The sequence below is a fragment of the Bos indicus genome, chromosome 25 (assembly GCF_029378745.1).
Source record: "Bos indicus isolate NIAB-ARS_2022 breed Sahiwal x Tharparkar chromosome 25, NIAB-ARS_B.indTharparkar_mat_pri_1.0, whole genome shotgun sequence".
NCBI lineage: Eukaryota > Metazoa > Chordata > Mammalia > Artiodactyla > Bovidae > Bos > Bos indicus.
The window spans coordinates 42,056,132-42,080,653 of NC_091784.1; the positions used below are offsets into that span (position 1 = coordinate 42,056,132).

General features: G+C 58.3%; 4 protein-coding genes across 10 annotated transcripts in view; 3 read left to right on the forward strand and 1 right to left on the reverse strand.

The window, feature by feature from the left end:
• Window positions 1–12,549, forward strand: part of SNX8 (sorting nexin 8) — a 49,944-nt gene extending 37,395 nt beyond the window's left edge. For all 3 annotated transcript variants that reach the window (XM_019987514.2, XM_019987515.2, XM_070780324.1), the window contains exons 11-12: window positions 1,247–6,499; window positions 11,284–12,549. In XM_019987514.2, coding sequence (XP_019843073.2) covers window positions 1,247–1,357 — 111 coding nt within the window. In that variant the 3' untranslated portion in view covers window positions 1,358–6,499; window positions 11,284–12,549. The remainder of the gene's footprint in view (window positions 1–1,246; window positions 6,500–11,283) is intronic.
• NUDT1 (nudix hydrolase 1) lies at window positions 3,766–9,700 on the reverse strand. 4 transcript variants are annotated; one of them, XM_070780326.1, is made up of 5 exons: window positions 9,473–9,700; window positions 7,650–7,815; window positions 4,809–5,012; window positions 4,341–4,486; window positions 3,766–4,075 (listed from the first exon to the last, which is right to left on the reverse strand). In XM_070780326.1, exons 2-5 carry the CDS (start codon window positions 7,799–7,801, stop codon window positions 3,903–3,905), a joined length of 675 nt encoding a protein of 224 aa, XP_070636427.1. In that variant the 5' UTR covers window positions 7,802–7,815; window positions 9,473–9,700; the 3' UTR covers window positions 3,766–3,902. The 4 variants fall into 4 exon arrangements, with proteins under 4 accessions (XP_070636427.1, XP_070636426.1, XP_019843078.1 ...); XM_070780325.1 differs by lacking the exon at window positions 9,473–9,700 and adding an exon at window positions 9,172–9,457; XM_019987519.2 differs by lacking the exon at window positions 4,809–5,012 and having other exon boundaries at window positions 9,473–9,691.
• MRM2 (mitochondrial rRNA methyltransferase 2) lies at window positions 11,252–15,351 on the forward strand (the record flags this gene model as incomplete). Its single annotated transcript, XM_019987517.2, has 2 exons — window positions 11,252–11,573; window positions 14,107–15,351. Coding segments are annotated over 2 exons (759 nt in total), but the record flags the coding sequence as incomplete, so codon positions are not given.
• Window positions 15,352–15,504: 153 nt separating this feature from the next.
• The window catches only part of MAD1L1 (mitotic arrest deficient 1 like 1), a 247,067-nt gene continuing 238,049 nt past the window's right edge, over window positions 15,505–24,522 (forward strand). For both annotated transcript variants that reach the window (XM_070780322.1, XM_019987512.2), the window contains exons 1-4: window positions 15,505–16,884; window positions 19,460–19,622; window positions 22,750–22,890; window positions 24,328–24,507. In XM_070780322.1, the coding sequence (XP_070636423.1) occupies window positions 19,473–19,622; window positions 22,750–22,890; window positions 24,328–24,507 (471 nt within the window). In that variant the 5' untranslated portion in view covers window positions 15,505–16,884; window positions 19,460–19,472. The remainder of the gene's footprint in view (window positions 16,885–19,459; window positions 19,623–22,749; window positions 22,891–24,327; window positions 24,508–24,522) is intronic.

Below are 24,522 nucleotides of genomic sequence, written 5' to 3' on the forward strand. Positions count from 1 at the left end.
AGGGACGGGGCGCAGGGCTGGGCACGCAGGGCGCAGGGGAAGGGGTCCCTGGCCTCAGGAGGAGCTCCAGGGAAGGTCAGAGGCGGAGGGCACAGAAGCTGGGATGAGAGCAGAGGTGGAGTGTCGCTCTGAGGGGTGGGATGGGCTCCGCCAGCTTCCTGTGGAGGGTCTGCTGGGCCGGGGGGGGGGTGGGGGGGTGGGCGGCGCCGTGCCACGAGGGGACCCTGCACCCTGAGGCAGCCTGGCTGCGCGGTCTGAAGCGGGTTCTTGGCTTTCTCAGCACCGCGGTGCTCACAGTGGTCGGAGGCCGAAGTCCCTTCCCACCCGTCCCGGTTGTCAGCTCTTGGCTCCAGACAGGCTCACAGCAGTGGTCCCCGTGTTCTGTGACCAGCGCGGAGCTTCCTTGGCCCGTTTCCCATAGTTCCCATAGAACTCCCTGGAGTTCGCTGAGGTGCCCAGGGCACCCTCAGGCACAGTTTGGGAACTGCATGTGCGGCTGAGGCAGCAGCAGGGCGCTTGGGCGGGGGCAGAGCTGCACGGTGGTTAGACCTCACAGGCGGGTCTGGGCGGCTGGGGGACCGCCGGGTGACAGGCAGAAGGCGGGCATGTCGCCTGACGTGGCTCTGCGTTTCTCCTCCGGGGGTGACTCGGTCCCCCGTCTGCAAACTTGGGGACTGGACTCATGGCACGTGCCACGTGCCCTGAGAGCAGGGCAGCCCCTGAGCCGCTCTGCCGCAGTGCCCGTCTCAGAGACCCCTCGCCCTGCTCTCGGCAGCCCCTGAGCCGCTCTCCCCAGTGCCCGTCTCAGAGCCCCCTCGCCCTGCTCTCGGCAGCCCCTGAGCCGCTCTGCCCCAGTGCCCATCTCAGAGCCCCCTCGCTGCACGGCTCCCCTCCTGCCCACGCCCACGGCCCTACCCCTGCAGGCCACCGCAGGGCCTGGGAGCCACGGCGCGGCCGCCCGGCTCTTGCTCTGTTTCTGCGTTCCTTTGGTTTCAGCCTCGCTGCAGAGCTGTTAGAGGGAGCGTCCCAGTGCTCAAGTTGCTTAGCGTGCCTGCGGGGCGTCCTGTACGCGTCTGTTCATGCGCAGGGGCGGAGGAAGCAGCCCCCGCGGCCCCTGTGGGGCACTGCAGGCAGGGCTGGGAAGCCCACTGCCCACCCTCCGGCCGCTCTGGGGCCTCGGACACGGGTGCCTGTGCTGCGTGTCCCCGGCCGCCCCCCCAGCTGGCCCGCCCCTCTCCTCCCGCAGATGAGCAAGGTGTGGAACGACCTGCAGCCCAAGCTGCGCTGCCTCTTCGTGGGACCGCACGGCGCCCCGGCCCCCCCGAGGCCCCCCCAGGACGGCCTGTCTGCTCACTAGTGCCCGGAGGGCTCAGAGACAGCTTGGCGCCCTCACTAAAGCCTCTTTCCGAACGGTGTGTCCCTGTTTGATTCCCTCGGTCGGTGCCTGCCCCCACCCCGAGGGCCAGCGTGTCGGGCTACAGCCCCCTGTGGAGGGTCTACAACCAGGCTGGGGCTCAGGGGGGCCGGGGGGCCGAGTAGCTGCGGCTCCCCCCCCTCTCGGGGAGCGAGGCCGGGGCCACGCGGGCTGCGCATGGTGGCCCGCAGCCCTGCCCGTCCTGACCGTGCTGTGGCCGTCAGCCTGGTGCTGGGAGCGTGTCAGTCCCTGGAGCGGTTTCCCTCACGTTCCCCGAGGAGCAGCCTGGTGGCCCTGGCGTGCGTGTGCCTGCCTCCGTGCTCGCATGTGTGTGCCCGCCGGGCTGGGGTGGGGGAGACAGAGGAACTGCGGTGTCTGGAGGCTCGGGAGCTGGTGCCTCCGCCGTGGGTCTGTCCAGGTTCAGACGGCCGCCGTCCCTTCTTGGGCGGGCCGAAGCTGGCCGTGCAGTAGGGCGCGGACGTGTCTGCTGATTTCTCGTCTTCAGAGCAACGGGCTCCCCTTCCAGCCTCCCTCTAGCTCTCTCAGGCCGGGTGTCTGAGCCCAGCAGGGTGTTTCTGCTCTGGACCCGCCTGCCCCCCACCCCTCACGGCTCTCTGCTCGGAGGGGGCTCGGAGCAGGGTGACTGCAGGGCAGGGCTCCTGAGGGTCTCCCAGGAATGTGTGCCTGGTTTGGGGCTGCCCTCCGTCTGAGGTCTGCACGCAGGGCCAGGCAGGCATCCCTGACAAGCTGACGCACGTCTGGTTCAGGATGCCGCGTGTCCTGCCTTGGCCTGGGCCCGCCACACGTGGGTCCTGCCGGTGCCCCCAGAGCAGCCTCGGGGGTGCGGGGAGGCGACTGCGCCCTGGTCTGAGCCCCCCACAGTGGACGCGTGTGCCTTCCTGAGCTGGACTGGCCAGTCCCCAGCAGACGAGGAGGGGCCGTCCGTGCCATTTGTTCCTCTGTGGCTGTCGTCTGCGTTTTGATCATCATGGAAATGGGTGCCCACCACCCTGAGAGGCTCTGTGCTGCCCTGCAGGCCGGCCCCCGGGCGCCGTGTCCACTGGAGCAGCAGAGCATGACCGCAGGCGTCTGCCGTCCCTGCCCCGAGGTGGAGGCCCTGCCCCAGGGCCCATGGTGCAAGCTAAGGGCCCCGAGGTCCTGGGCCAGCGGCACAGTTCGGGGGGGTGTCTCCCCACACAGGGCACCGGGGCGAGTTCTGGCAGCAGTCTCGAGATGCTGTTCCGGGTGACCCCTGCTGGAGGACTGGCTCCCACGTGGACACTGGGAGCACACACTTCTTCAGGGGCTGCGGGGGTGGGGTCGGGGGCATTTTTAGCCTGTGTCGTCCTCACCCCAGGAGAGGCAGTGTTGGAAGGCTGGGGGTCGAGGGGGGCAGGCTGTGTCCCCCTGCCAGCAGCTGGTCACGGAGGCGGCTTTTCCCCGGACCCTCCGCCCCCCGCCCTGGGCTGCTGCTGGGTGCGGGCTTTCTGGTCAGTGTTTGCTGCAGGCGAGGCTGCTCCCAGGTCGGGGTCCCCAACGCCCTCTGCGTCCTTCCTGCTGCCCCAGCTTTCCTTGCCCCTGGGGAGAGCCTGGCCACGACCCATTAAAGGACACCGGTTCCGTGGCCCCGGTGGGAGCTCCACGGCCCTCCCCGGCCACCGCGGGCTGTGCCTTCAGGCCACGCCCCTGCGGCCTGTGTCGGGCAGACTCAGTGTGACTCAGCCACGGCCTAGTTGCTGGGCGAAGCCGCGGAGGGGGGACGAGGCCGTGGACGGGCCTCGGCCGCTGGGGCTCAGGGTGGCCCTGCGTCTGAGGCCTTCTCTCTTGCTTTGTGCGAGTTGGTTTATGTATGAAGCACTTTATGAGGCTGCAGGAATCAATGACCGCCACATCCAATTAACTGGAATTGTTTACAGATGAGCTACATTCCGAGATTTTTATCAGTAAACTTACATGAACAACTATCATTAAACGTATTTATAAAAGCTGTGTCAGGCTGTGTGTGTGTGTGTGACAGGGGGATGACCCTCCCGCGCCCCCCAGGGGTCTGAAGCCAGGACGGGAGCAGCCTCTCTTGGGGGCGCGAGGGCAGCCAGCTGATGGCACATGAGACAGGGTGCGAGCCCCGGCACTGACCGCCCCTGTCTCCCCTTACCTGGGGGTGGGGGCGGGAGGAGACGGCCCCTGGCGCACCCTGGGACCCCGCACACACCCACGCCACCTCCCGCGTCAGCCGGCCCCTCGCCTCTGGGCCCGTGTCTCTGCCCGTCCCTGTCTGGCAATGCAGGTCACAGCCCGGACATCTGGCGGCTTCCCGAGGACACACTGGGCAGCTCACGGTGAGGCCTGGCGGGAGTTGCCGAAAAAGCTTTATTTGCTTTTCCATCCAGTTGTGCTCCAGACAGATGAGGCCCCAGGGGCGGGGGGCCTGAGGCCAGGGCGCAGCCGGGCCAGGATCTCGGGGTCTGAGGGGCGAGCTGGCTCTGCCCTAGACGGCGTCCACCTCGTGGAGCGTGTAGTCCAGGATGGTGTCCTGCCCCTGGAACCTGAAGTAGCCGCGGAACTTCTTCCTCTGAAGCAGCAGCGGGAACCAGTAACTGTCGTCTGGCCACATGTCCCCGAAGGGGATCTGGTCCAGTCGAAACCACTGCGGGCGCATCTCTGCAGGGGACGAAAAGGCAGAGTCACCGACGCCAGCCCGGATCTTAGCCTGACTTTCTGCGAGGGATTCACTGAGTTACTGTGTGCGAGGAGCTTGGCATCCTTTGTTATTTCATCCAGGCGACTGGACTCCTTATTTTGCAGGAGAGGAGGGAGGCTCAGGCCCTGGTGTGTTTCTGCGCCTGCGCTTGGGGAGGGGCGGGGCGGGGCCAGGGGCCACCCAAGCTGGTGTTCACTGCCTGCCTCTCCCGGCCTGGACACTCACCGTCACTCTCCACGGGCGTGCCCTGGACCCTGTCTGTGCAGAAGACGTGCACGTCCATCAGCTCGGGGTCACCCACGAACTCAAACGTGATCTGGCCCACCTTGTGCAGCGCGTCCACGGTCAGACCGCTCTCTTCCTGCAGCTCCCTGCGGACAGACAGGCAGACAGGAAGTGACAGTTAAATCAAGGCACCCATGTCCACGCGGAACCAGAGAATGGAGCTGGGCGGACAGAGGAGTGGAGAGTGCCTGTGTGTGGCCAAGGGGGCAGGTTTGGGGCTGCTGTTTCGGGGCGCCCAGACGCACCCCCTACCCCCAGCTGAGCATCTGGGCGCGCCGAGTGGCAGCCCTGGCCTGGCCCTACGTGGCTACTTGGTGGTCCCACGAGGCGGGGGGCCCGCACTAGGGCCAGGAGCCCCCACCCACCCGCTTGGCTCCCTGCACTGCCGGGCCCTGAGCTGAAGCCTACCTGCCCAAAAGGTCCCGCTCTGGCCTGCCCTGCTCAGAGCTCCGCATCAGGCCGCAGGCTCCTCTCGCCTCCTTCCCAGAGGAGGGGAGACACCCCTGCCCTCCCGCAGAGACCAGCCAGCTCTCGAGCCTCCTCTGAACTTGATTGCGGGGGATGGGCTTCAGGTCGTCTTCCTCAGGACCCCTTTCTCTCCCCACCCCCGACCTGTGTTGGGAGGAAGAGCCAGGGGGCATTGCCACGTCTGAGCTCACAAGCCAGCTGACTGACAAGGAAGCAAGGGTGCCCCCTAAACATGAGTGCCTGTTTCACACTTCCCCAGGCCGCGTAGGCAGTTTAGCAAACACACAAGGCCTGGTCACCCAGCAAGAACCCGTGACCACTGGAGTCTTCCCTTCGGGTCTTTCCCCTTCGTGCACCGCTTTGAAGACTGCAAACACGGCACCGAACCCGGGACCTGTGCTGCTCACGACGCTGCGGAGCAACGTCCTACACCTGGAGGGATCCAACCAGCTTCTCTGCCGCTGTGTACCGGACGAGCACCCTCAGGCACGCCCCCTGCCGCCAGCCCTCCCCCAGCCTGCTGCTCGTCCGGGACAGCGCTTTCTGGAGGGTCTGCTGTGGGCTCTGGGGGCCCCATAAGCCCTGCAGCCGTGAAGCTCAGCGCCTGTGTCTCCTGTTAGTGACTCTCACTTCCCCACTGCTCTGAATTTATTTCTGTGGCTGTAAAACCGTTCTAATTATGTCTGACCTTTTAGAGCTGTAGGTTAAAAAAAGGTCTGTTTAAGCTCTGATCTCGGAGTTCTGTTAGGAACACAGTGCATAATTCCTGTGCCCACGACTAGGAGTCAGGGAAACCACTGTGTCCATCAAACGCGCGTTGGGTTAAACGGTTGCCTTTCTGAGCCTGGACTCTGCCCTAACCTCCCCGTGAAGCCGGGAGAACTGGGTCCACCTGCTGCCGTTCAGTGCGGCCGAGTGACATCCCGAAAGCTGGAATGTATTCACTGCGGTGACCAATCAGAATTAGACACGACCTAAAAAAATCAGTGTTTTTGCTAGTAGGGGTGCAAATGACTCCTCAGTTAGACATAAGAGAAACAATCAGCAGGGCCTCCCCACCTCTGGCAGCAGGCTGGTGGAGCTCGTTTTTAAAAACATCGCCGACTGATTCACTGTTTTGACTCATTTGGGTTCATCTTCCCCGAGTCCGTGGCGGGCTATGAAGTATCAGTCATCTCCCTGGTGTTAGAACCAAGGCTCCGTTTCAGGGTGGAGAATCAGGCAGCCGAGATGACACTGTTCCAGTTCTGCTAGCGTGTCTGCTCACATCTCTGGGATGCTCCCCAGACGGCAGGTGGGGAACAGGACGAGTGACGCATTAAACCCCGGTGGGAGCGGGGCGGTGGGGCGCGACCCTGCGGTCCAGCCTGCTGCTCCTCCTCCGGCCCGGCCTGCCGGAGGTCTCTGAACACCACACTCTGCTACTCACCAGCTCTGGGAACACTGGCCAGGACGGCAGGCCTGCTCCATACCCAGAGCCCGAACCTGGCTGTGAGGCGCCGCCGGTCCCCAAGTGCCAGCAACCCTCCCCCCAGGAGGAGAATTCACCTTCCTTGGGGCTAAGGCGGCCCCCCAAGTGTGTCCTGCACACAAGAAGCCAGAGCCAGCCCCACACCCACCTGAGTCTGCAGGTGAGTGAGGAGCACACGTTAACCCTGAAGTGGTGCCCACCCGGGACCCCAAGGGGCAGGGCACCAGACACCGAGGCTGCCGAGACCTGCTTGTTAGAGCAGGGCAGCCAGGGGATGGGGTCTGAGCAGCAGCTACACACGTGTGCAAGGAAAGAAGCCAGAGCTGCCCCGGGGGCGGGGGGCTGACAGCAGAGTTGGGTGCACGGCGGTGCGGCCTTGTGGGGCCAGTCTCAGCCTGTGCCTCGGGCGTGGGAGCGTGCCACCCGTCCTGCCTCCCACCCGCAGGGGCTCCGCAGTCCTTTGTCAGGGGTGTCCTGACGCAGGGGGCAGGATGGAAAGGAGGGGTTGGGCCAGACCGTGTGGGCTCGGTGGATGACACAGGGTGTTGAGTCTATCCCCGCGAGCCCGAGGGGCAAGAAGGCAGAGGCTAAAGTCCGGAGGGCTGTGTGGTCTCGGGCACTGCTGTGTCTGGGCTTCAGTTCTTTCCCACATGAGTGTACTTGGTGTGGAGGAAGAGACTGAGTGAAAGGCCCCAGATGCGCTTGTCATCAGCTCTCCTGAACCAATGAAGAAGCCGAGTGACTGGCCAGCCCCTTGGCTAGAAAGAGGAAACTGACTTTTCCACCCAAACCACCACCGCACAGCAGCAAGCCAAGGTGTGCCCAGCCCGGACCACGTGCCAGGCCCTGTTCAGTCCTTACGTCTATTTTCTCACTAAATCCTCACAACAATCCTAAGAGGTAGTTGTGGTGATGGTTTAGTTGCTAAGTTGTTATGACTCTCATGACCCCATGAACTTTAGCCCACCAGGCTCTTCTGTCCATGGGATTCTCCAGGCAAGAATACTGGAGTGGGTTGCCATTTCCTTCTCCAGGGAATCTTCCCGACCCAGGGATGGAATTCAGGTCTCCTGTATCGTAGGCGGTCTCCTGCATTGTAGGCAGATTCTTTGCTGACTGAGCTACCAGAGAAGCCAAGAGGTAGCAGATACTGCTATTATCCCCACTGTGCAGATGAAGAAACCGAGGCACAAGGACTCAGCCTGTGCTGCAAGTCACGTGGCTCTGGGTGGGCAGGGGTTAGCTCTACAACCTGAATCCTTGTCCCCTGTGGAAGCTGGCTCTGCGGTCTGGCCAGCCCCTCCCCTCACCTCTTGGCCCCGTCCTCGATGGTCTCTCCTTCATGAACTTTGCCCCCGAAGCCGTTCCACCGGCCGGCCCCGAAGCCGCGTTTCTTCATGCCCAGGAGGACTCGCTGCGGCTGCAGCACCAGGACCAAGGTATAGAGCCTTGAGGCACACATGGTGCCCTTGGGTTCTGTGAAGAAGGCAAGGGGCTGGGTCAGCTCGATTTGGGTGTGGGGGGTGTGTGGACAGAAGCATGAGCGTTTTGGTGGCCAGAGGCTGGGTGGACTGGAAACGTGTGCTGGAGAGCAGGTAGAGGCAGCGTTCCAGCTCTGCCCGATGTGGCCGATTTTCTGGGGCAGATGGAGACCTGGCCCCCTGACCCAGCAGCAGCAGCTCCGGACCCTTTGCTTGCTGGGCTGTTGCAGGTCAGGCAATGGCCAGGTCATCCCTGCCCCTCTCCTTAGCACAGGGCTGTTCTTGCTCCTGCGTCCACCTCTGAGCCCACCTGGCATGAGATGAACCATGCTTTTTACCCAGCGGTTCTTGCATCTGTGTTTTGCTCTTGGCCTTTTCATTATGGGGCCTTCTGGCTATTGGGTTCTGGTTTCTGCCTCTCTGCAGTACCAGACCCCCAGATTCCCAGGAAGTGTATGACTCTGACACTGGAGGGCCCCCAGTGAGGCCTGGCCAGCCTCCCCTGCTATGACAGGTGTTCACACTCTGCGTACAACCATTGCTGCTCCGGGACCTGGTGCTCGGCCTGGAACACCAGTCCTGCCTGAATGTGTGTGTGAAAGACCCTGCAGGGGACGTCTGGTCACTGCTAGAGACGTGCTGGAGGTCCAGGACCATGCTCCCTGTCCATCCATCCTCATCCCGGTCTGGGGCCCACACTGGACGAGATGCAGGATTTGGGACCAGGGATGCTCCAGGGAAGTCACGGTGTCCAAGAACAGGGACCGAGGCCTGGGTCCCGGTGCTGGTGGCAGCTCATGCATAAACGGGTCTCTGGGTCCAGCCTCTCTTTAACATGCGGACTTTGTGATGTTGCTGACCTTTTAAGGCGCAAAGCCCTGACTTCCTAAATTAATTAGGAATCTCTGCTGTCAGTTATTAGGCACCGATCATATACTTTCCAAAACGTATCCCACTTAACAGACCCAACAACCCTGTGAGCTGAGACTTGGCTTCTCCGTTTTCGGCGAAGAAAACTGAAGCTCAGAAAAGCTAAAGAAAACCAAACACCAGAGGCAGTGCCGAACCCTGGGTCTACCTGTTGTTGTAGTACAGTTGGCCACAGCTCTTGGCACTACGGTCGGGCGGGTCCCCAGAGAGCCCACGTGACGTCAGGGGCCAGGCGGCCCGCTTTCTCAGCAGGGTGGCCTCTGAACGGGATCACCGGTCCACTGAGGCCCGCGACTAGGGTTTAGACAACACGCCGTCGAGTGCCAGGCTCGGGCTCCCGTATCTGGCCGTCCGTGAAGGGCCGCCAGCTGCCCTTCGGCGGGCCCCAGGCCCATCTGCGGCGGCCGCATCCCCTGCTCACCTGTGCTCTCGATCCCGGACTCACCCAGGCCCGGGCACTGCGCGCGCCTTTCGAACCCACGCGCCACTTCCGGGGGCGTGGCCTCTGGCCGGAAGTGAGGCCGGTACTTCCGGTGGCGACTGCCGGAGCGGGTCCGCGTCCATGGCGGGGTGAGTGGTGAGGCGGCTGAGGTGGGAGGTCGGAGGGCGCGGCGGCTGGCGCTCAGTGGGAATTAATGGAGCACCTACTGCATGTGTGCGGGAGGCGGAGTGGCCAGACGGCGGCCCCATTTTTCGGGTCCGGAAGGGGGCTCAGAGCTTACCTCGTCCTGGCCCGGAACGGGGTCGGAGCAGCCCCGGCGAGGTGACTGGAGCGGACCGTCCGTGCTCGGACCGGCCGAGGCTCCGGAGGAGCGGCGGCGGGCGGGCGGCTGGACAGGCCTTTAGGGGCAGGAGGGGCGCTGCTGGTGGAGGCGTGTCGGCTGCAGAGCACCGCTGGCCTGAAGCCGCTGTCAGGACACGAGCGCCCCGTGTGGCTGGACCCTGGCCGGGGGCGGGGGCTGGCGGTCAGCCGCCCACAGCAGGCGGACGCGGGGTGTGCGGCTCCACTCTCCACCCCTGCGCTGACCGCTGCAGTTAACTCGGCGCCCAGGACACTGTGCCCGCTTTCTAGGCTCCTTAGCCTTTTCAAGGCAGCAGTTCCAAAGTGTTGTCTCCGGATCCTCGTCAACATGTTTTCATGCTGCGGGAACTTTGCCTGGGAGCCATGGGGCTAATAATAGTTTTTTGTTTTCTTTTTGTCAGAAGAATGTAGATACTTTGTAGGGTTGTTCTGAGAGTTAAAGAGATAACCCATGGCACTCAATAAACTCAAAAGCCCCACTTTCCAAAGAGGCTTGAAAATTGCCCTTCTCAGTTATACACAAGGTAAGTTCAATTTTATCAAGAAATGTGACAGGTTGGTCAGACCCTGTGCTGCCTGCCAAAGCGGTGGAGGTAAGGCAAAGGACCTGTCCTTGTGTGTGTGTGTTTAATCTCTTAAATAAAGCCCAATGAAAATTTGTATCCTGTGAGAAAGAATGTTCCTTTCATGAAACTTATCCGTATTTTCAACCAGTATTGGGAAAACTTTGGTTGGCACAAAGTGACTATCATTACCCTTTGAGATTGTCTTCTGAAGATAACTTCAGGAGAGAAAAGCATCTTTTGACCACAGAGGAGAGGCCTGCTGGGTTAGTTTGCTTGGGCTCCTGTAACCAAGCACCCCAGGATGGGCGGCCGAGAGAGCAGAGATTTACTGGCTCAGTGTCTGCAATCTGGAAAACGGAAATCAAGCTGTCAGCAGGATTAGTCTCTGAAGCCTCTCTCCTTGACTTACAGACGCCGTGTTCTCCCTGTGTCTTCCTGTGGTCTTTGTCCTGTGTGTGTCTGCGTCTTGAGTGCTTCTTATAAAGACACCAGTATTGGATTGGAGAAGGCAGTGGCACCCCACTCCAGTCCTCTCGCCTGGAAAATCCCATGGACGGAGGAGCCTGGTGGGCTGCAGTCCATGGGGTCGCTAGGAGTCGGACACGACTGAGCGACTTCACTTTCACTTTCATGCATTGGAGAAGGAAATGGCAACCCACTCCAGTGTTCTTGCCTGGAGAATCCCAGGGACAGGGGAGCCTGGGGGGCTGCCGTCTCTGGGGTCGCACAGAGTCGGACACGACTGAAGCGACTTAGCAGCAGCAGCAGTATTGGATAGAGCCCACCCATTTACCATTTAAGCTAGGGGTTAAAGAACCTGCCTGCCAGTGCAGGAGACATAAGAAATGCGAGTTCAATCCCTGGGTCGGGAAGATGCCCTGGAGAAGGAAATGCCAACCCACTCCAGTATTCCTGCCTGGAAAATTCCATGGACAGAGGAGACTGGCGGGCTACAGTCCACGGGGTCTCAAAGAGTTGGATGTGACTGAGCGCACATGCAGACTCGGGGGATGTGGTTCAGCCCTAACACCTTTCTGGCTGCAGCCTTGTCAAGCTGCCTCTCCCACTTGGGCCATAGTGACCCATCTCTAAAAATGTGCGGGTTGAACCTGGGGCCCCACTGGCCTACGTGATGCCAACCTGCTTGCTCCTTTTTCCTCACCAGGTCCTTGAAACTGGTGTGGGTTTCCCTTCAGCGTCAAAGGTTCCACACCACTGGGAGTTGCTACAAGAGCCGGACTGGTGCTGAGCACCTGTGGCTGACGTGGCACTTGAGGGACCCGTTTGTGAAAGCTGCGAAGGTGGAAAGTTACCGATGTCGAAGCGCATTCAAGCTCCTGGAAATGAACGAGAGGCACCAGATCCTACGGCCTGGCCTCCGGGTGTTAGACTGTGGGGCCGCCCCTGGCGCATGGAGCCAGGTGGCCGTGCAGAGAGTCAACGCTGCAGGCACAGGTGGGGCCTCCCGACCACTGTGGTCTAGACGCAGGCCAGCCGCCCTTCAGGGCACAGAGAGCAGTGCAGGCGCTCTGTGAAAGCACGCGATTCTGCGTGCTTGTTTAGTAGGAGTGATGCAAACCCAACACAGACATTTTCAAAATGAAGAGGGGGGTGGGAAGGGGGAGTGAAGGTGAAAGTCACCTTCGACCACACCACAGAAGCGCCTAGGCCGACATGGCCTGTGTCCTGGGCTTGTGCTGCTGATGCGTGGCCTCAGCAATGAGCTCAGACGGCCGTCTGTAAGTCAGGTTTCTTTCCTCAGCAAAGAAATCGCTGTGTGATTTCCTCCCTTGACATCCTCCCTTGGCAGGACAGCTGAATCAACCTGGGGTTTCCTGGAGTTGCTCCTGGGGCTGCCCAGGGAGCCCTGGTGGCTCTGGACGCTCCACTTTGGCCCAACTCAAGGGACTTAGTGCTTATCTCTTATGTGTCTGGGGATTTTAACTAAGATCATAGATATAAAAAAGTTGCCTCTGACTAATAGATCAACCGACTACCCATACAAGGTAGAAAATGACGCCATCCATTTAAACAGCTGCATACTATCCCAGATAATGGTTATACTGTTTGTATTTAGCCAATTTCCTCATCATGGGCATCAAGATTGCCTTTGAGTTTTGTAGGTGAGCCGTGCTAAGGTAACAATCCGGTAAGGATTGTTACTTGCATTTCCTACTGTAACTTCTGAGGGTACCACCTGCTCTGGCAGGTCACAGAGATCTCTCCCATACACCTTAGAATGGTGTGTGTGCCCATCTTCCTGATGAGAAAATTGAGATCTACAGGAGTTTTAGTGACCTGCTGAACCAGGCATGCCACTCCCTGGGTTTTGTCATCAGTCTCTTTAATCTGGGTAGGATGCCTCAAGGGGGTTTAGAATAGTTTAAAAACATGTCTTACAAGCTCAGTAAATGTTTATCCTTCAAGTGAATGAATCTGTGTCAAAAACTTCAGTTCATTTTCCTGCCACTGAGTCTATCCACAGACTTCCTAACGACTGATTTTAGAGGTTCTTTAATGGCACCCCACTCCAGTACTCTTGCCTGGAAAATCCCATGGACGGAGGAGCCTGGTAGGCTGCAGTCCATGGGGTCGCTAGGAGTTGGACACGATTGAGCGACTTCACTTTCCCTTTTCACTTTCATGCATTGGAGAAGGAAATGGCAAGCCACTCCAGTGTTCTTGCCTGGAGAATCCCAGGGACAGGGGAGCCTGGTGGGCTGCTGTCTGTGGGGTCACACAGAGTCGGACACGACTGAAGCGACTTAGCAGCAGCAGCAGCAGCAGCAGCAGTCCCCCTAATTGCTCTTCAGGAGAAGCAGGAAAACAGCTAAGTTTTTAACCTGTAGGAAGAGGTGGGAGAAGCAGAGACTGTACATAAAATGGCTTGGGTTCTTTTACTCCCAAAAGAAGTTGCAAAAATGCAACCAAAGCCATTTGCTTTTAGAAGGCACTTCCCGGGGCCACAGTACATGGGACGTTAAAGGAACGAGCACCAGTGCGCAAAGTGGGAGGAGAGCTGTCCCACTCTTCAGGGCTGAAAGCAGAGAGTTTCCACCTTTGAAAAACGAGGCGCCCTGCAGAATAGCTGGACTTCTCATCTTCAGATAAAGATCAAATACCTGCCCCTCACCTGCAGAGCAGCCTTTTTACTAAGCAGAGCAAGCTCTGAGTCTGTGACTGTTCCTTCGTGGATCCACCCTGGTGTGTAGGGAGTGGTGCTGGGAGGGGCTGCCGGAGGTGGAGGCCAGGGCAGCAGCCTTGCAGGCAGGAAATCCCCTTTCAGGTGAAGTGAAACTGACATCTTTTTGTTTCACATCTGGTATCACTCAGACATGGGCAGGGTATCACTTTTTTACCTTATTTAGCAGCTGTCCACTTTCCCTGTTTCTTGGCTTGTTTCTAATAGTTTCTACGTTGAAAGAAACTGGATTAAACTGCAGAATGGATTTGTTGATTTAATCCAGAGGCACTTTATATAATGTGTTCTCTGTTTTAGTTTATCGAAGACTCCTCAGAGATAAGAACCCTTTTAACAGTGAGCAAGGCTCGGGGAGTGAAATGGAGTCAGAGGTGGAGCGTCAAGGCCAGGGTGTGGCCCCAGGTCTGCCTGTCCCCTGGGACAGTCGGGTTGCCTCTCCCAGCCTCAGTTTCCTCAGATGTAGAGGGAAGACCACCACTCCCTGCCCGCCACGTGTTTTTCTAGGAGGAAAACTCTGTGTCCCCATTTTTGCACATTAGTTCTTTTTTCGGTCCTGACTTTTACATATATATATACTTTTTTTTTTTTTTTTTCCTTTTGTCTGTGCTGTGCGGGATTTTATTCCCCAACTAGGGATCGAATCTGTGCCCCCTGCATTTGAAGCACGCACTTAACCACTGGACCGCTAGAAAAGTCCCCTTTATCTGTTTTATTATTTTGTTACATTTACTTTGTGGGATGATTTGGGGTGTCAGTGAGTAAGTACCCTTTCCATTTCTTCCTTAGACCCCAGTGCTCCTGTTGGCTTTGTGCTTGGGGTAGATCTTCTCCACATATTCCCCCTGGAAGGAGCAACGTTTCTATGCCCTGCTGATGTGACTGACACTAGAACCTTCCGGAAAATCCAAGAGCTGCTTCCTGGTGGGAGAGCAGATGTGATCCTGAGTGACATGGCACCCAACGCCACGGGGATCCGAAGCCTCGACCATGACAGGCTCATTAGCTTGTGCTTGTCCCTTCTGGACATGGTTCCAGATGTCCTGCACCCTACGGGGACATTCCTTTGTAAAACCTGGGCTGGAAGTCAGAGCCAGCGGTTACAGAAGAGACTGACTCAGGAATTCCAGAACACAAGGACTGTAAAGCCCGAGGCCAGCAGGAAAGAATCATCAGAGGTGTACCTCCTGGCCACACAGTACCGAGGGAAGCCAGGAGGTCTGTGAAGGACTGAGCGCGTGTTCTGCTGTTTCTGGCTCTTCATTGCAGATGTAGCTTGAGCTCTGTCCTGAAGTGTGGCCAGGGAGATATGAGTTGGATCTAGGATGCAGCAGGCAGGACAGATGGGGCACCTTTTTTTAAGACAAAACTATATTCATTGTTGACGATATATGACTATATATGATTAAAAAAAATGATCGCTATAATATGATTTGTGAAGAGGAATTACCATGAGAAAGAGACAAAGATAAAAGGATGAAAAGACTGGGATGCATAAAAACACTGAGGCAGAGAAACACACAGACACCTCTATGGAATTTTCTCACCATGGTTAGTATGTTACAGAGGAACTGGCTTCCACCGTCACCGCAAAAGGACCCCAGGTTTCCAGGTGTTATTTTGTGTATACAGTGTAATGTAGAAAAATCTGAACCTTCAGTCTGGGGATTTGTTTCCATCTCTGTGGTGAATGATCCGGAAATACTTCAAGCAGTGAGAGCTCCTTAGGGAAGACATTTGGTATGAATTATGGAAGGGGGGCAGACAGTGTGAAACTAGAAATGTTTCTATAACACACCAGGCTCCAGAGACTTAAAGGTAATAACCAAAGCAAGCAGACACATGGTGTGTTTATTTCCTTTTACTCTCTTCCAGGAACTCAAGGTTATAAAACAGCATAGGGTGTAATATTTTCTGGAATTTCCATACTTTAAAAAAAAATTGATTTCTTTGAAACCACTTTCTGGAGGAGTGGTCATCCCTTACGAGTGTATTGACTGTAATGATAATTAAATCTTGCCTATTGAAAACAAACACACAACCTAAAAAGCTGGGAGATATTTTTATTTGGCAGATAAAACTGGGGACTTAAGCCTGGGACATAGTATCTCAGGTAACTCTGAGGGACTGCCCTGAAGAGGTAGAGGAAGAGCTGGAGTATATAGGAATTTTCGGAACAAAACCAGGTACTTGGAACATCAAAAGATTTCTGGTTAATAAAAGACTAGATGTCTCCAAGAATTCAGTGCTTTCCTATGTGTGGAAAGATGCAGGAGTCTTAGGCTCACTGAAATTGTTCCTTTGATGCAACCTCAGCTACCTGGGCCCAGTGTCCTGTGCTTTCTCACCCTGAGTCTCCTCAGGGCTCACTGTCAGGGTTGGAGGTGGGGTGGTGGCAGCTGCAGAGTCTGATGATTTCGTGGCTGGCATTACATTTTGGGGCTTCCCTGGTGGCTCAGTCCGTAAAGAATCTGCCTGCCATGCAGGAGACCCATGTTCAGTCCCTGGGTTGGGAAGATTCCCTGGAGAAGGGGATGGCTACTCACTCCAATATTCTTGCCTGGAGAATCCCATGGACAGAGGAACATGGCCCACTACAGCCGTGGGGTCAGAGTGAGACGACTGAGCAACTGACCTGTTTTCACCCTGAGCTCATCCTCATGAGTGGCTGATGGCTGCAGCATTCTTTATTTACTGATAGGGCAGGCAGCATTTTTAGTTCACACGTCCCAAGGATGGCTGGGGGAAGAAATGGGGTCTAAGGGTAGTCCAGATCCCCAAAGTAGTCTGCGGGCCGGCCTTATAAAATTTTTTTTATCTTATTTTCACTGCCCCGTGTCCTACCTCCACCGCCACATTCTTTGCCTCTGCATCCTTTTTCCTCTGGCGACACAAATTAATGGTTTACTCTCTGGAAGTTCGGTGCAGACCCTCCGGCGCTTCGCCGGGTTTGTGGAGGAGGAAGAAGGGACTTGAGAGACCCGTTAGTAGACGCAGGCTGCAGAGATTGCAGGAAGGGCCTGCTGGTTGTGGGCTGACCGCGCCCCGCCCTTGCTCCCTGGAGAACGGGACCCAGACGACGGCTCCGCACCCCAACAGCTCTCAGGGCGCTAGGAGGATAGCTTAGTCGCATAGTATTTCCTGTTTTTCTTTTTTTTAGAGAAAAGTAAAAACGCATTCATTAATTCAAGCAAACACCGTAGTGGCAAAAGCTGCGGACTAGTCAGGACTGCAAGGAAGTTTGGCCCCAGGAGGCCACCGTTGGGCGGTGCTGTTCCACGGAAAACAGTGCGAGACAGCCGTCCAGTGGAAGCTTGGCCTGCGGCGGACAGGGGCACCAAGGGAGTCCCGCGGGCCGGCCTTTGGCTCTGAGCGTTCTCCGAGCCGCGGCATCCCGGGCGTGGGACGGAGACGCAGCCCCTGTCAGTGCGCCGACCCGCAGTTTCATGGCCAGTCCCGCCCAGATCTCGCGAGAGCGCGAGCGCACGTCTCGCGATACGCGGGCCCGGTAATAGAGGGAGATCTGAGCCGCGGCGGCGACGGCTGCGAGCGGGCTGAGGCGCTGAGGTGATCGGCCAGGGTCCCGGGCGGGGGCCTGGCTGAGCCGGGGGCGGGTACCCAGCAGAGCCGGCGGGAGTCGGGCAGGGAAGAGGCTGGGGCCGCCCGCCGGGCCTCCTCCGGGGGCTGTGAGCCGGCGCCCCTCGGCGTGCCCGCTTCCTTCTCTGAGACCCGGGCCGCCGGGCTTTTACCGGCGCACCCGCTGTGTCCGCCCGGGCCGCCTCTGCGCTTCGTGCTCTGTCCTGTGAGCCTGGGCGTCCAGTGCGGGGCCCCCCAAGACTTCCTCTCCGAGAGGAGCTGGAAACGGCCGGGGCGGAGGCGGCCTCGGAGGAGAGGGGCTTCAGCGAGCCCCCCCGCCCCCCGGCCCGAGACGGCGCGGTGCAGACAGAGGGGCTCTTCCTCGGTTCCTCGCAGGTTGACCGCACTGTCGCCCGCGCCTCTGCACCTGAGCGGCCAGCGTGGGCGTGCCACTACTTCATTTCCCACCTGGGGAGCCCGGTGGGAAGATGGGAAGCGCCTTGCCCAGAGTCGCACTCCTGGCAGGCAGTGGGGCGGGCACTTGGATTTCCTCTCTCGTGTCAGTTGGGAGAAAGCAGGTGGAGGAGCGGTGAACGCAGCAGACCAGCGAAAGTGCCCCGGGGCGCTGTGAAGTGGTGCTGCGGGTGCTGAGGATCCTTGTAATGTCTGTGGGTTCCCTCAGGACGTGGAGGGCACTAGAGAGTCAGAGTGCTCTGCACTCCAGCTCAGGGTTCCATCCAGAGCAGCTGACATCCAGTGGTGAGGCTCCTGGATACAGAGGATGGCATTTGAGCTGCCACCTTTTCCCTTGCCTTATGGAGCGGCTTAGTTCCAGGCAGGTGAAAATGCATGTGTTCTTTTCATTCTTGCGTATAAGGTGCATCAGCTCTCACAGGGGATGCTGTCTTGAGAAGAGGGTGTATTGGCTAAATTTCCCATCACGGGACGAAAAGTATTAGTTCAGTTCAGTCGCTCAGTCGTGTCTGACTCTTTGCAACCCATGGACTGCAGCACGCCAGGCCTCGCTGTCCATCACCAACTCAGGGAAAGTGTTATTGCCCCGGTCAAACAGAGTGATTTGCCTTCTGGAGCAGAGTGCTGCCGCCTGGCTCCACGTGGGCCCTGTCTCTCTGCCAGGCTCACAGCACTCGAGTGCTTTTCCCTGGTCTCTCTGCCAGTTCATTTTCCATTTGTCTGAAGGAGAGGTAGAGAGAACAGCTGTGTTGTGCAAGCGTGGAAAGGACAGCCTCCAGAAAACAAGGGCTCTGCGTGCACAAGACCGGTTGTTTAGTTTCTAAGTCACGTCTGACTCTGCGACTCCATGGACTAGAGCCCACCAGGCTCCTCTGTCCATGGGATTTCCCATGCAAGAATACTGGAGTGGGTTGCTATTCCCTCCACCAGGGGATCTTCCTCACCCAGGGGTCAAATTCGGGTCTGCTGCAATGGCAGGTGGGTTCTTTATCTCTGAGCCACCAGGGAATCCCAGTGCACAAGGTCAAGGTTCTTGTTAAATGGGAAATTCAGAATCAAACCAAGATTCTTCACTTTTTTGGAGGTGGGGAGCAGTTTGAGGGCAGGTGTTTTCCATCTGATACTTAGGGGTCATCAGTGAGAGCTGGCTGCTTGCCTCAGAGGAACACGGTATGCACCTGGAGGAATCCACCCCTTTTGGCTGTTCAGTGTGCTGGGACACTTCCCCCCTTTCTGACTGGTAGGCTGCCTGGTGCAAGGCTGGGATTAGCACCCCTGTGGGGATGCGGGTTCTTCCCTGCTGCTTGTCCTCGGCCTTCAACCTTGGCCTGTGGAGCACGGTCGACCTTAGAGCCAGACAGACCCACGTTCCCATCTCAGTTCTGTAACTGGAAGCCTCACCCCTAAGATAATATTCAAGAAGACCTGATTCATCTGCCCATTCTGAGGACTGCGATGCCGTATGTGAACTTAAAGCAGAGTGACAGTTTAACTCTGTGGCAGTAGCTGTGCCATCTGCGTTTGGAGCCTTCTCTTGGGCCCTGTAATCCTCCCAGCCTTGAGAAGTGGGACCCTCAGTTTTCAGATGAGGAGATGGGCCCCAGAGGCCTTGGTGCTTACGAAATGTCAGGCGCCTTCCTCCGTGGTACCTGGCTGAAAGTGGCAGAGATGTCGTCGTTGACCTGTGATTAGCACTGCGTGGTTGTCATCCTCACTGTCGCTGCTGGGCGCTCTGTTTCCGATTCCTGGAAGCCAGGCCTTTTGTGGGTGCGTGTGTGGGCAGTGTGCCACCTGACTGCTGAACACCTCATCTCGGGAGCCATCTGTCTGTCCTGCTGGTCTGCAGGTCAGCACTTTGATGGTCAGCAGCCTGGTGGCATATTGTCTTTTTATGCCTCCACTTCCTCTCTGAGAAACTGGAGGTACAGGCTCTCAGTTAACTCCGAAGAATGTGGTTACAGATGCTGGAATATTTTAAGGGTTCTGAGAGAGCAGTAGCGGAGTGGGGCTGCCCAGAGGTTCTCTCTGACTGGGCAGTTGGCAGCGGCGATGGCGCATCAGAAGGCTCCCTGTGACCCTTGTTTTCTTCCAGAAGGGAAGCGATCATGGAAGACCTGGGGGAGAACACCACCGTCCTGTCCACCCTGAGGTCTTTGAACAACTTCATTTCTCAGCGAGTGGAGGGAGGATCTGGACTGGATGTTTCCACCTCTGCTCAAGGTTCTCTGCAGACGCAGTACCAGCAGAGCATGCAGGTGAGCGGCGTGTGTTGGGGTGGGGGCCTTCAGGTGCAGACGCCTGCCCTTAGGCGCGACTGGATCAGGTTCCAGATGGCTCAGATGAGCGATGTGTGTTGGGGTAGGGGCCTCTATGGACAGACACCTGTCCTTAGGTAGGACTGGACCAGGTTCTGTGTAGTTGAGGCAGGTCAGCATTTTCTCCACTTGGAGGCCAGCTGGCCATCTTTCGCATCTCCAACATGGATATTCATAGTTTTGGAGGAGAGCTAGAAGTCATGGTCTGGCCCTGAGATGTCCTGACTCAAAAGCCTGAGATAACAGCAGCACAGAGTGGGCCGGTGTTTAGTATTGCACTCACACTGTGAGCTCAGAGACACTAGAGCTACGATTGGAAAGCCAGCTCATTTAATTGAGGAATAAAAGCCTAAACTGTCTGGGACTGTGGCCACTGGAATGGTGCAGCCAGCTGCTGGCTTCCTTGATGGTGTGACACATAGGAGGGCTGTGTTCTCAGGATAGGTTCTTGGTCAGCCGGGCAGGAAGGGCAGGGCAGTGAGGGAAGCCTGGGCAGGAGATGGTCTCAGGCTAGGGAGGCCATTTGCACAGCTTGCCTTCGGTCTGCCACAGTGTGCCTTCGGTCACACTTTCGCTTTGGTTATCGTCTCATCTCACTTTATTTCAAGTGCTCGGCAGCGCTCACTGCACATGGCTGTAAAGGCTCGGGCCTCCTGAAGGACTTGAGGTTCTGGTGTGCCGTGGGGTCAGTGCTCATTGGGGCAGGGGTCGTGGGGTCCACACCGGGAGGGAGTGTGGTGTCGAGCCTTGGCCTGGCCCCTGCCCCTCCATAGGGGCTGCATCAGGCGACCCCTGGCTGCTTTGCTTGAGTCCCTTCTCCGGTCCACGTTGGCCGTGCTGCTGCCGCCTCTCTGCCGGTGACCTGCCCTGGGGCCCTGTGTCAGATGAGCCAGGAGTTTCTGTTGCTCTGGGAGCCCTGATGAGCCCATGTCTGGTGTGGCACAACAGGCTTGTGTGTGTATGCGTTCACTGGCTGGACAGTTGAATCACTTACTCTGTGTGTGTTGCTGAACTAAGTTGCTCACTGCCCCTTTTTGGCATGGACTGTTCTTTATTCTGAAATTAGGTCATTTATATTTGTTTTTGGTGTTAAAACACCTTTTTTGAAATAGTGGTGGAAATAGATTGTAGTTTTTTTTTTTCCCTTGGTCTTTGCTCACTGGCAGAATATGAAGTTGGCAACTGTGGTTTAAAACAGTGTTATAACTTTGTTGATGCAGCTCTCTGGGAACTTTTGGCCTGTTGGAACTAGAGTCTGGGATTTCCAAGGTCCCAGTTCCCACTCAGCTCTGACCTGAACGGCTTCCCCAGGTGGGAGGTCAGTAAACGAGAACTGTAGCCAGCTTGAGCTGATTAGAGCCATGGGGCACAGGACCTGCCTGGGAGCCCTGACCCCAGACGTGTCCTGTCTCAGGAGTCCGTCAGCGGTCCCTCTCTTCCTGCCCACCTGGCAGTGAGGGGAGCAGAGCAGCTGCAGGTCTGGGAGTCTGGAAAGGGAGCAGGGTCCCGCCTGCCAGGCCCTGCCCGGCTTCATTGTGGAGTCCTGTCTCTGTGCTGTGTGTCACTGTTGGCTTAAACGCGAAAATAGGACTTCCCTTCAAATACTTTTCCTGTCACCGCTCCAGGAGGGTCTGGCCAGCGGATCTGTGTCTCTGGGACCCCTGTGTGGCACCTTCACACCTGGGGCCAGGGTCCCGCCATCCTCTGAAGAAGCTGGGCCTTAGCGTCAGACTCAGAGTGAGACAAGAAGACTGAGTTTCATGGAGGGTTGCGTAGGGAACTCCCAAATGTCAGCAGGTGGGAACTGAAATGAGAGACTACATCACAGGGGAAAGAAAGGGTGGCTTTAGCTCCCGAAGGAGACTGGGGAAGGGTGGGAAAGATGTCTTCTCTCCACCGGGATTTCACACCTGTGGCGTGACTGACATGTTGGGGGGTAACTTTTTGTTTGCAGGACTTTCCTCTGCCTTGTGGGAAGTTTAGCAGCACTGTGGCCTCTCCCCAGGTGCCGGGAGCAGACGCAGACTGCCGCCCGCTTTGGGGTGCCCAGCAGTGTCTCCAGATGGGCCACGTGTCCCTGGTTAGAGTGAGGCACATGCTTCTTGAACTGTAACGTGCATATGAACCTGAAGATACTTTAAAAGGAAGATTCTGATTTGGTATTGGCAGTGCGGCCTGAGATTCTGTGTTTCTGTTAGGTGCCCCGGAGATGCTGTGTTGCCAGTCTTAGAATGGGTGGGCTCCAGCCCACCTGAAGACAAGGCCCCGGCAACCGGTGCTCCTATGGTGCTGTTGGCTGTGTCTCCTGAGGCCCTTCAGAGCTTCCATCCCCCCTTATTCTGTGAGAGGAGGACTTCTGATGGGCCCCAAACTGCCGGGCCCTGGCAGCCTCTCCCACTGAATCAAACGCTAAGTAGGAGTTGAGGCCATGGTGTTCTGCAGTTAGACTGAATAGCTCCAAGCAGCTGACCTTAAGGTGGGAGAGTACCTGGGTGGGCCTGACCCAGTCAGCTGAATGTTTTAAATCTGGGTCCAGAGATCAGACAGAAGTCAGAGAGGCAGGCAGGAAAAGGGTTCCCTGTGTGTGAGATTCTCGCTTGTTGGCTTTGGGGTGGAAAGGCCCTCGTGGCAGGGCGTGTGGACAGCCTCTGGGTCTGCCAGCCAACAGGAAGCAGGAGGGGGCTCCCGAGTCAGGGAGAGCACAGCTGCCGACTGAGCAGGCTGCAGCCTGTGGATCGTGTTCCCTGGGCGGGAGGCCGGCCGTATGTGCCCAGCCGTCTGCTCCACGGAGCTGGTGGCGTTTATGGGCCCGGGCTGCTGCGTGGGCGGTAGTCTGTTAAACAGCACAGAAGACGGCACACGCTACCTGAGAATGCGCCTCCCTCTCCTGTCCCTTACCCCCTTCCTTGCTGCTCCCGGCTCCCACCTGGGGGCTGGTGCTCCCCCGTCCTCAGGGCTGAGTGAGGGCCTTGTGGGGAGCGGGGGCTCAGTGAGGAAGTGGCGAGTGAGCCCCTCGCCTCACTCGAGTGAGACAGCTGCTGAGGATCTGTCTTTCCTTTCCTGTCAGTTGGAGGAGCGAGCAGAGCAGATCCGGTCTAAGTCTCACCTCATCCAGGTGGAGCGGGAGAAGATGCAGATGGAGCTGAGTCACAAGAGGGCTCGTGTGGAGCTGGAGCGGGCGGCCAGCACCAGCGCCAGGAACTACGAGGTGGGTTCAGGCGGGTGTGCCCAGGCCTGGCCGGTCGTGGGAAGTAAGAGCCCCCCAGCCGGAGCCCAGGCACGCTGCCTTCCTGGCCCCCCGAGGCTGCGGGTTGGCTCTCGGGTGTGTCCTGGGTCCCCAGAGAAGGCAACACGAGGGGCTGGCTGCCGAGCCTGTGTGCCTGAGGAGGTGCTGGTGGGCGCTCTCCGCTGGACGCCTGGCTGCCCTCTCTACTAGAATTGGGATACAGGTCTGGCAGGAGTGCCAGGTGGCCTGAGGCTGGCAGGAGAGTCACCAGCTTGCATAGGAGCCTGAATCCCAGCCCAGACCTGGCCACCAGGTCTCGGGGCTGCCCTGTGGTGGCCTTGGCCTGCCCCACCCACACCCCCGTTACCCAGAGGAGATGCTGGGTTTTACTCAGTGCATAAATTCCACACTTTCTTCGCTGTGATAACAGCACTTCGCCAGGGTTTTCAGTAAGTGCAAGCACGGGGCCAGCACCCACCCTCAGGGAAGCACGGGGCCAGAGGCTTTCTGGTCCAATGCTCTGCCTGAATCTTGGCGGCATTTCCAAGGTCTGGGGACCTGCCTGGACTGTCGGGGGTGCAGCCTGAGTAGTGGTGCCCGTCCTGCCCTGTGACGTGCTGATCGGGTCCTGAACAGCCACCGCCCCTGGCTCCTGCGTTGTGGCAGGTCCCCTGGCTTCAGGGTCTCCCCGTTGTCGTCTGGGTGGGAGCTTCTGCAGCTTAGCTTCCTGAGGGCAGAGGTCAGCAGAGCGTCGGGCTCCATGTAACCAGGACTTGGTCCCTTTGCCCCTGGGACTCTGGCTCCCACTTTGTGGCCCCCTGCTTGGGCTAAGGGTAACCTCAGTGGCGACACGGGAACCTTTGGACCTCTGGGGATCATTAGAGTGAGGAGTCTGAGTTCTGTGTCTGCCTTTCAGGGCAAGCCACATGGCCTGGCGGGAGCCAGTGCAGGGTGGCTCTGAAGCTTTGTAGGAGCTGAGGCCCAGGGTCAAGTGTTCCTATCTGTGGGCTCCTGTCCATGCCACCTGTCGCTGCCTGGCCACCCGCTCTCTGGGGGCAGCTGGCTGATTGTGATGGCAGCCTGTGTGTAATCAGGAAGCTGCTGGGTTCCAAGCTCAGAGGCTTCTTCCCAGGATGGAGTCTGAGGGAGATTTCTGTGCTCCATCCCCTCCCATGAGCAGTGGTCAGTGACGGATGGTGTGTGCCACATGCCCTGCCGGGGGGCCACTGGGAGACGTGCCTGTGTGCTGCGGGGCCGTGCGCTCACCTCAGAGGGGGTCCTGGCTCCAGCCCTGGGGCGGCTGTGGACTTGACGACCGGCCTCTTGGCGGCTCTGCTCTGGGTCTCAGACCTGTCCTGAGGGTGGAGCTGGGGGCCTGCCTGCGCAGACTCCCCTCACCAGGCCCATCCTTCTTGGCAGCGCGAGGTGGACCGCAACCAGGAGCTCCTGACGCGCATTCGGCAGCTTCAGGAGCGGGAGGCGGAGGCGCAGGAGAAGATGAAGGAGCAGCTGGAGCGGCACAGGCTGTGCCAGCAGAGCCTGGACGCGGCCGGCAGGAAGCTGCGGGAGAAGGAGGACGGCCTGGCCGAGGCCGGGGAGGTGAGGAGCCGCGGC

What these genes read in the sequence shown, in the direction of transcription:
- NUDT1 (XM_070780326.1), bottom strand. Translation starts at nt 7,801, where the DNA reads ATGTGTGCCTCAAGGCTCTATACCTTGGTCCTGGTGCTGCAGCCGCAG. An exon ending in GAGCGGGACCTTTTGGGCAG is followed by an intron (nt 4,487 to 4,808) that starts GTAGGCTTCAGC and finishes GTCTGTCCGCAG; the next exon opens with GGAGCTGCAGGAAGAGAGCG. An exon ending in CACGCCCGTGGAGAGTGACG is followed by an intron (nt 4,076 to 4,340) that starts GTGAGTGTCCAG and finishes CGTCCCCTGCAG; the next exon opens with AGATGCGCCCGCAGTGGTTT.